This window comes from Nothobranchius furzeri, chromosome 14, assembly GCF_043380555.1.
Source record: "Nothobranchius furzeri strain GRZ-AD chromosome 14, NfurGRZ-RIMD1, whole genome shotgun sequence".
In the NCBI taxonomy this organism is placed as follows: Eukaryota; Metazoa; Chordata; class Actinopteri; order Cyprinodontiformes; family Nothobranchiidae; genus Nothobranchius; species Nothobranchius furzeri.
The window spans coordinates 53,934,516-53,942,958 of record NC_091754.1 but is presented as its reverse complement, the minus strand read 5'-3'; the positions used below and the strand labels follow the sequence as shown (position 1 = coordinate 53,942,958).

The following is an 8,443-nucleotide window of genomic DNA, read 5'->3' as shown; positions in this document are numbered from 1 at the left end:
TGGGAGTGAAAAAAACCCCTCATATATTTAAAAAAGTAAAACGTCACGCACACATGCGCATATAGGGAGGCACACTGACGCATACTCTTGTTGTATAGTTTTTTTCCCTCCTCTTTGGAAAATGTTTTACCGCATTCAACAGTCTCCTCGGCGCAAACGGAGCGCGCAGCGCGCAAATGTCTTAAAGTTGCGCCGTTTCGTTCTCCTCCTTTCTTTTTAAAGCAGCGGCAAGAAGAGAAGAAAAAAGAGAGAAAGGAGGTTGGGTGAAGTCGCTGAACTGATCACGGGCCCAAACGGACAGTTTAAACAAGGAGCGCTTCATGATTGCGGGAGTTTTCTTTCAAAACTGGGAGGAAATCTGAGATCTGCTCGTTTATCAAGATGTTTTAAAGCAAAGGAAGGATTTCCCGCTCCGGTCTGTGTGGATTGATTTTCCTCTCATGCTCCCTCTGCCCAGCATTCCCTCAGTCAGTCCACGGATTTTTGCCATTGCAGCTCAGTAGAGGGTGTCAGATCTTTCTTCGAGCGCCGCGCACGGATGATCTCCGTCTCCGGGTGATTTTTCTTTCCTCCCTTTTTAAATCTGTTAAATTTGGATTTTAAAGAGGAAAGCGGAGGGCGCTGGAGGAGGACGTGAAGCGGGGAGGAGGGGGAGGATATGCGGGTGTTTTGGATCTCCTGTGAAGCCCCAGCACCAGGGGAGAGGGGACAGCTCCCGACGCCGCAGCGCGCCGTACCGCTCCGGGAGGGTTCTCCAGCGTTTCCCCCCACCAAGGTCAGTCTGAGCGGCAGCGAATGTCTCTGATCACGTTTAGGACACGAGGGCTGCTTTTCATTAGAATCAGACACAGATCAGGATGTTTTTTAAACCTTTGATTAAAGCTTTTGAGTCTTGGATTTGAATAACAGGGTCATCATCCTGCTTATCTTGGTTTTATTTATTTATTTTTTTGGTTCTTTTTCTTTGATGCAGACTCCATTCGCAGATTGGGAATCATGAGTCGCTCACGCTGAGGGAGAGAGAGGGGGAGAGGGGTGGAAAAATGCTGCTCTGGATCGTCCTGCTGAATGCGGCTCTTTGTGTTGCCAGCGGAAATGTTACAAGGGACGTTTGTAAGGAGCAGGTCTGCTCGTGCGGCGAGGTGGAGGGCGACCTGCACATAGACTGCGAGAAGCGGAGCTTCACCACGCTGCGGCACCTGACGGGGCCGAGCTCGCAGTTCTATCACCTGCTGCTGCACGGCAACTCGCTGTCCAGACTCTTCCCCAACGAGTTCGCCAACTTCTACAACGCCGTGAGTCTGCATTTGGAGAACAACGGCTTGCATGACATCGTCCCCGGAGCCTTCTTGGGGTTGCAGTTGGTGAAGAGGTTGCACATCAACAACAACAAGATCAGGTCTTTCAAGAAGAGCACGTTTCTGGGCTTGGATGACTTGGAGTACCTCCAGGCTGACTTCAACCTCTTAAGAGATGTTGACCCGGTTGTTTTCAGGGACCTTAATAAGCTTGAAGTGTTGATACTCAACGACAACCTCATCAGCGCTCTGCCCATCAACGTGTTCCAGCATGTGCCCATCACACACCTCGACCTGAGGGGCAACCGGATCAAAACTTTGCCTTATGAGGGGATTCTCGAGCAAATACCGGGTATCGCGGAGGTCCTGTTAGAAGACAACCCATGGGACTGCAACTGTGACCTGGTTTCTCTGAAAGAATGGCTGGACAACATACCACGCAATGCGTTGATTGGCAGAGTGGTCTGCGAGGCCCCCACCCGGCTGCAAGGCAGCGACCTGAACGAGACATCAGAGGCAGACCTGTGTCCCTCACAGAGCGGGGGCCTAGACACCAGCCTGGTAGCCCCTCCCACTCAGGAGGAGATCTCTCAGCCTCGAGTGAAGCCCACGCCTTACAAGCCGAGTGGGACCCCAGCGCCTGGAGTACGAGGCCCTAAAAGCCACTCGAAGTCTCGTGAGAACTGGCAGCTGAAAACAAAACCCACGCCAGTGGTGAATGGCATGAATGGCGACGGGGAGCAGCTGCACAATGTGACGTGTCCTCAGCCATGCAGCTGCAAGCTGGTTGGCTCCCGACAAGGATTGGGGGTCAACTGCGAGAACAAGAAGATGGAGAGCTTGGCTGGCCTCAAGCCCAAACCTTTAATGGCTCACGAGCTGAACATGAGAGACAACAACATCCATGCTGTGAAGAAAAACCAGCTGCTTGGCTACGCCATCCTCAACCTGCTGGATCTGGGGGGGAACAACATCAAGGTGATCGACAACAGCACGTTCCAGAACCAGAGTGAGCTCAGGTGGCTGTATTTGGATAAGAACTACTTGGATACGCTGTTGGCGGAGATGTTCCAGGGCCTTGTGAATCTGGAATACCTCAGTTTGGAATACAACGACATCCAGCTGATAGTGGCGGGCGCTTTCAGCCCCATGCCGAACCTGAGGGTTCTGTTCCTCAACAACAACTTGCTCAAGTCGTTGCCTGTGGATGCTTTCCTTGGGATTTCTCTGTCCAAAATTAGCCTGCATAATAATTATTTCCCCCATCTACCTGTGGCTGGCGTGTTGGAGCAGCTCAGCTCCATCATTCAGATTGATTTGCACGGGAACCCGTGGGATTGCTCGTGCAACATCGTGCCCTTCAAGCAGTGGACGGAGAAGCTTGGGGCTGACGTGATCGTCAGCGACCTCAAGTGCGAGTCGCCGGAGGAGTTCTGGAAGCGCGACTTCCGCTACGTCCGGAATGACCTCATGTGCCCCAAGCTGTATGAACGTGTGCCGCCCACCTCCCTGGCCAAAAACAGCACCTTCGCCCAGGACACAGGGACACACTCCTACTTGGAGCCCAGCCGGGTGTCCATCTCGGTGCTCGTGCCCGGGCTGCTTTTGGTCTTTGTCACGTCTGCGTTCACCGTCGTGGGGATGCTCGTCTTCATCCTGCGCAACCGCAAAAGGTCGAAGCGGAGGGAAGGGAACTCATCGGCGTCGGAGATCAACTCCCTACAGACGGTGTGCGACTCATCCTACTGGCACAGCGGGCAGTACCACGCCGACGGGGGGGCGCACAGGGGCTTCGACTGCACCACACACCTCTCGGTCACAACTGACTCGTAAAATGTGACGAACCACACTGGATTACAAACGACCATAGTGTGAACAGAAACTCAACTATGAACCAAAACTAGTCCGTCTGCTGCTGCACAGGCCCCGATCTGTAAAATATGTACATGCCAAACCCCTCTGGCTTACCCCCCCTTCCCTCCCTTCTTCTCCCCCCTCCTCCTATCTGCCGCAATCGAACTACGGATCTCTGAGACAGAAAAAAGTGGAGGAGAAGAGGGGAAAAAAAAACAGCCAGAGACTGTGTGTGTGTGTGTGTGGGACTGAGAGAGCGTGAGTGAGCTGGGGAATGGTGCACGAACGCATGAATGTACATGTAAATACTCGGGACTGATGTATCATAAAACTGCATGATGATGATGATGATAATCCGCATGGTTTCAACAGACACACAGAGGCGAGGAACCATAACCACCAACAAAGAGGCAAACCTTTCATGTTCTATCAATATGGCGACTATATATATAGATATTAAGAATTATATATGACTATTACAAAGTGCCATTTCTCTATTTTTTGTGAACCTGCGGTTAGGATTTGTATTTGTTGTTTTGAACCTGTTGGGAGGGAAGAATCGGGAGGAAAAAAAATCCAGTCTGAGCGGAAGCTGTTGGTGCATGTTCCTTTTTTCTGTTCCGTCATTTTGATTGTCGATTATAATAATAATAATAATAATAATTATTATTATTATTATTGGGGTTATTTATACTAAGGTGGCTGCAGATTCCAAACCCACGTCTGCTCAGTCATCATCTCCTTTATGAATGTAAGAAAAAAACACAAAAAAAACGTTGTTCTTTTTTAAATGGTGTGCCAATGGTTGACTTTTTCGGGATAATTCAGACACGGCAGATGAGCACGACTGAAAGACGTCTCTCAGATGCCTCTGCTGCAAAACTTCATGTAGCTCCGATAACAGTTGCGTGTTTTTTTTATTTTAACTTTGTGTGTTTATGATCATAGCCTGCATCGATTGGTTGATCGAGGTAAAGAAAAGGAGGCAGAACGGAGGTTTATACCATCATATATTTGCAGAAACTGAGCAAAAATGTATTTTCTGATTGGTTCAGTCGATGTAAGCATATAGAATAGCAAAGTATTCCTCCACACGAAAAAAATAAGAAGCTATGAATCACTTTCATCATATTGTGAGCTTTTGTAAAGCCATCTAATCCTGTTCAAATACACTGTATTTGCTGGGAAAAATGTGCAGTAAGCAGGGCCGTAGATAAAGCAGGGAACTGAGGGGGCCATGCACAGACAAGACACATGATGCAAGATGCCTTTTTCAACTCAGCATTTTGGAAACTTGAGATACTCCTTTTTGGTTGCATGCTCTTTTTAATTAATTAATTTATCATTATTTTTGTGGACTCAAAAACAAAATAATGCCATAGCTGTTTGCAGCTGTCCTGTTTGGGGGAGAGGAGTGGAAAAAATCCTAGAAATAGTTGCTCCCTTACAGATTACTTCTGTTTCTGCTTTTTGACTCTTAAATATTAAAGTATGAGGCCTGAGTAAATACAAAATGATGTTTGCAAGTGGCAGTTTCACTTATGAAGGGGAAAAGCTAGCGAAGCCAACCTAGCACTGTGTAATAAATAAATACCCCATAACTTACTAGCTGAGTGTAACACTGGCAGTTGGAGGGCTTTCTAACATAGATGGCCTGCTTTAGGTCAAATGTCAGATATTCTTACTTAGGATTTTCTGTTATAGAGCAGCAAAGCAGCCCCAGACCATCACACTACCACCACCATGTGTGACTACACGTAGAGTTGTTAGTCTTGAGGGTAGCCGAGATGTTTTGTGTCAAATAAGAGTTGATACTGCATTCTACTTGATCAGCAGAGGTTCAGGCCATGCAGTTCTCCGATGGAGGCCATTTGTATCCCTCGTCTATTTATAATCGTTCAGTCAAGACCTCAGATGTTAATCAACTGGGGCCTCCGATGCTTTGTTGTGGGTACTTATATGTTTATATGTTGTTTTTTGAGATATTTAGCCTTTTAGACTTGTTAACCTGTGAGAACTTGTGAGAATTGGGCCAAAATTAAAACTACTGACTTGCCAAAGTGGTACCTTTTTTAAAACAGCAGTCAAGAGCTGCTAAAAAGTCTCTCCAATGGTCCCAAAGGGCCCTCGACCCACACTTTGGACACCTCTGGTTGAAAAGGTTTGTTATTTTTGCAGGTCTTGTAGAAATATTGTCTGAGTTAGGCTGGAGGAACTCAATTTGGATTTACTAATGATGGTAATAATGGTTCATCACAGGTAATTAATGACTTAGCAAGGGGTGCAAATACTTTTCACAACGGCCAGTTTAAAATTTTCTCAGTAAATGAAGTCATAATTGGAAAAATGTTTGTTTTATTTACTCAGCTGTAAAATGGACATGTATTTGTTGATCTGAAAAATTCGACCAAAATGCAAAAAGTGAAGAAATCTCTGAGGGGGCAAATACTTTCTCTATAGCACTACGGGTCAAGCACTCACTTTTCTTTTCTGTTCTTGAAATGTTTCATATTTTTTGAACAATGTGAGAAATGCTGCGCTTGTTCACGTTTGTTAGTTTTTAACGTGACCTTTTATTTTGAACGACTGCATATCTGAAGAGAAAAAAAAACTTTTTAGTCAAATTTATCAAATTAAACCAACATTATTAAGTTCATGTAAGAAGGGTCTACTCCCCTGAACACCCCCCCCCCCCTTTCCTTTTTATTTACCCAGTCCTCCCCACTGTCATACAGTGTATCTCTAGGCGCTGTCCATGGTGCTGAATCACTCCCGGATCCATCTCTCTCACTTTCTCAGGCACGTAGCTGTGCTCACTTGCTATGGGAGCGAGGAAGAGCATCTGTCGTGACAATTTTCAAGCCCCCCCCCCCCCCCCCCCCCCCGCGCGCACACACACACCCCACCCCCTTTCCAAAACATGTGACCACACAGCAGCATACATCTCAGCAGATCTGTGACACTCAACATAATTTTATTTTAGTTTCAGCCACCTGGCTTTTCTCTCCCCGCTCTCTCCTTCCCCCTCAGCTTTTTTCCCCTGTGATTCAATTATTTTTTTATTTTGGGATCGGGAATGGTTGGGTTGGTAGGTTGCCTCTATTCTGTGGATTATTACTGTGCCACAGCCCACTGATGATGAACTTGTCATGACTTTCAAACGCTGTGTTTCAAAGTTACATTTATATGCTTTGCGATATTTGACCTGCTTCTATTTTGTTAAATAAAGTGTGGTTGAGGTCGAGTAAAGACAAGTTGTTTCATTCTAGCTTTGATTTTCCACTCTGGATCACATCCAGGTTCATAAATTGGTGACACGGTTTACCTTTTGAGTTTATTACAGAGATTTGATAAGAGTCCTTACGGTTTCAGTCTGAAAGCAGCCAAAGACACAGAAACAAGGACGTGGGTGTAGAGAATCTAATATTTCAAATGTCTTAGTGCAGCAAAATGCATCCACGTGCTTTCATTTTATTTTCTGGGTCATAAAAAGAGCCCAAACCACAGTTTTTGCCTGGGAATCAAGCTCGTTGTACCAATTTGGTCAACGAGCTAAGCAGCTGAGCGCTCTCTAAAACGTCGCACATCCTCTGCTTGAATGCATTAGCGTCGTCAGGTGTTGCTGTTGCCACAGTTCTGGATGACTCAGGGAAAAACAGTGGGACCCATTCATTAATGGGTCTGGATAATAGCTGTCAGGAACAAGCCGAGTGGGCACTCAGACGATGTTGAGTCCGGCCTTCCTGCCATCGTTGGTCTGATTTGGCAGTTGACGCAACACCTCCAGCATGGATAGCATCATCCATGCACCCTCAGATTAGACATTAAGTCTCAAAGGTCTTGATTTGATTCATGTCAGAGCCTTTTCGTCCCCCGGGTGTGGTGAAGGTATTGTTAGAGGTTTGTTTTGGCTGGTTTCTTTGCTTTTATCTGCTGGTTGTTTGGCTCATCAGCTGTTTCTGTGCTGGCTCAAACATCCACATTTAGAAACAAGCAATTTTGCTTGCTAAAATAATGTATTTAATCTTAATTTTGGTCTTCAAATTTTACTTCTTAGATTTTTTTATGATACGAAGTAGCATTACTAGGTGAAAGTAGCATAGTAAAAGCCAGAAAAGAACTCCTTTGTGCTCCTGAACGCAGCTGTTCTCATCTTTATTATCGTAATAGAGGATCATGAGTGCTTTTTTTTACTACACTATTAAAATTGTACATTTTATTAATATTGTATTACTAATCTGACATTTATTGTCTTTTGGCTACTTTCACAGTCTGTGGAGGTCAGAGAACTTCCTCCAATCCTTCACAATAAGAATCTCAAACACGCATACACACATACCTCAAAACATCTAACCTTTAAAAAATAACATTACAATATTTTATAGAATGCCTTTTCAGATTATGAGGTAGTTGTTTGTCCATAACACTTTAATTGTAATGGGCTAGAGAAGTGGTTCCCAACGTCGGAGTGAGGACCCCTCTGTGGGTCACCACGGGGGGTGTTGAGATGATTACCCGAAATCAAAATAATTGAAAAACAATTGCTGAAGCTATATTTCCAGCAACATTTTTACAAAAATTTTTTCGAATTATTTAACTTTTCTAGCATGTTTGTATTGTACGATATCTGAGGGTGCACGTCTAGATAATTGTTAATTTGTGGGTTTGATGGTGAAAAGTTTGGGAAACAAACAAAAAGACTGCACCTTGCATCCATAAAAGACTATTTTTTACAGTTTACTCAGGTAAAATGCACCCTGAACCTTCGGTTATGATGATGACAAAATTAGAAGAACTACAGACAGGTTCAAGAGCTCAGTATTATTTGTTTCCTCAGTCTCCTTTGTAAAAACAAGAGAGATCACTCATTCAAGCTGTTTCTTGTCTCATTATGATACAGGATGAGTTTTGGTTTCAACATGTCCTTATTATTTTCTTTTTGCGACATGACCAAGCTGTTTTCCATTTTCAGTGTTATTTCTAGTTGTGGTTAAAAGAGTCAACAAGTGAAGCTTTAAAAAGGCTAAAAGGTAAAGTCTTTGTTGTTTATTGGTTGATTTTGGAGCCTTCGATTTGCTTCCGCTTGAAATTCAGTTGCAGTGCTCGATGCAGGCATGAGCAATCGATACTAGACCAAGTAGATGAGTATTCATTTCAGCCAGTCCAATCTGGCTACTTTGATCATGTCACCAAGTTTGCCAATATAAATCTAGAAGAACTCACTCTAGCTCAGCCACATTGTTCTTATGGTTTGTGCTTTTTGACTTGATCCACAATTGATTGCTCTTCCC

General features: G+C 44.8%; 1 protein-coding gene across 1 annotated transcript; it reads left to right on the top strand.

The window, feature by feature from the left end:
- Positions 1–594: 594 nt before the first annotated feature.
- LOC107381058 (SLIT and NTRK-like protein 1) lies at positions 595–3,266 on the top strand. The gene is made up of 2 exons (XM_015952546.3): positions 595–775; positions 974–3,266. Exon 2 carries the CDS (start codon positions 1,044–1,046, stop codon positions 3,129–3,131), a length of 2,088 nt encoding a protein of 695 aa, XP_015808032.3. The 5' UTR covers positions 595–775; positions 974–1,043; the 3' UTR covers positions 3,132–3,266.
- Positions 3,267–8,443: the final 5,177 nt, after the last annotated feature.

Bases quoted from the DNA above. Each gene is read 5' to 3' on its own strand.
- LOC107381058 (XM_015952546.3), top strand. From the start codon at position 1,044: ATGCTGCTCTGGATCGTCCTGCTGAATGCGGCTCTTTGTGTTGCCAGC.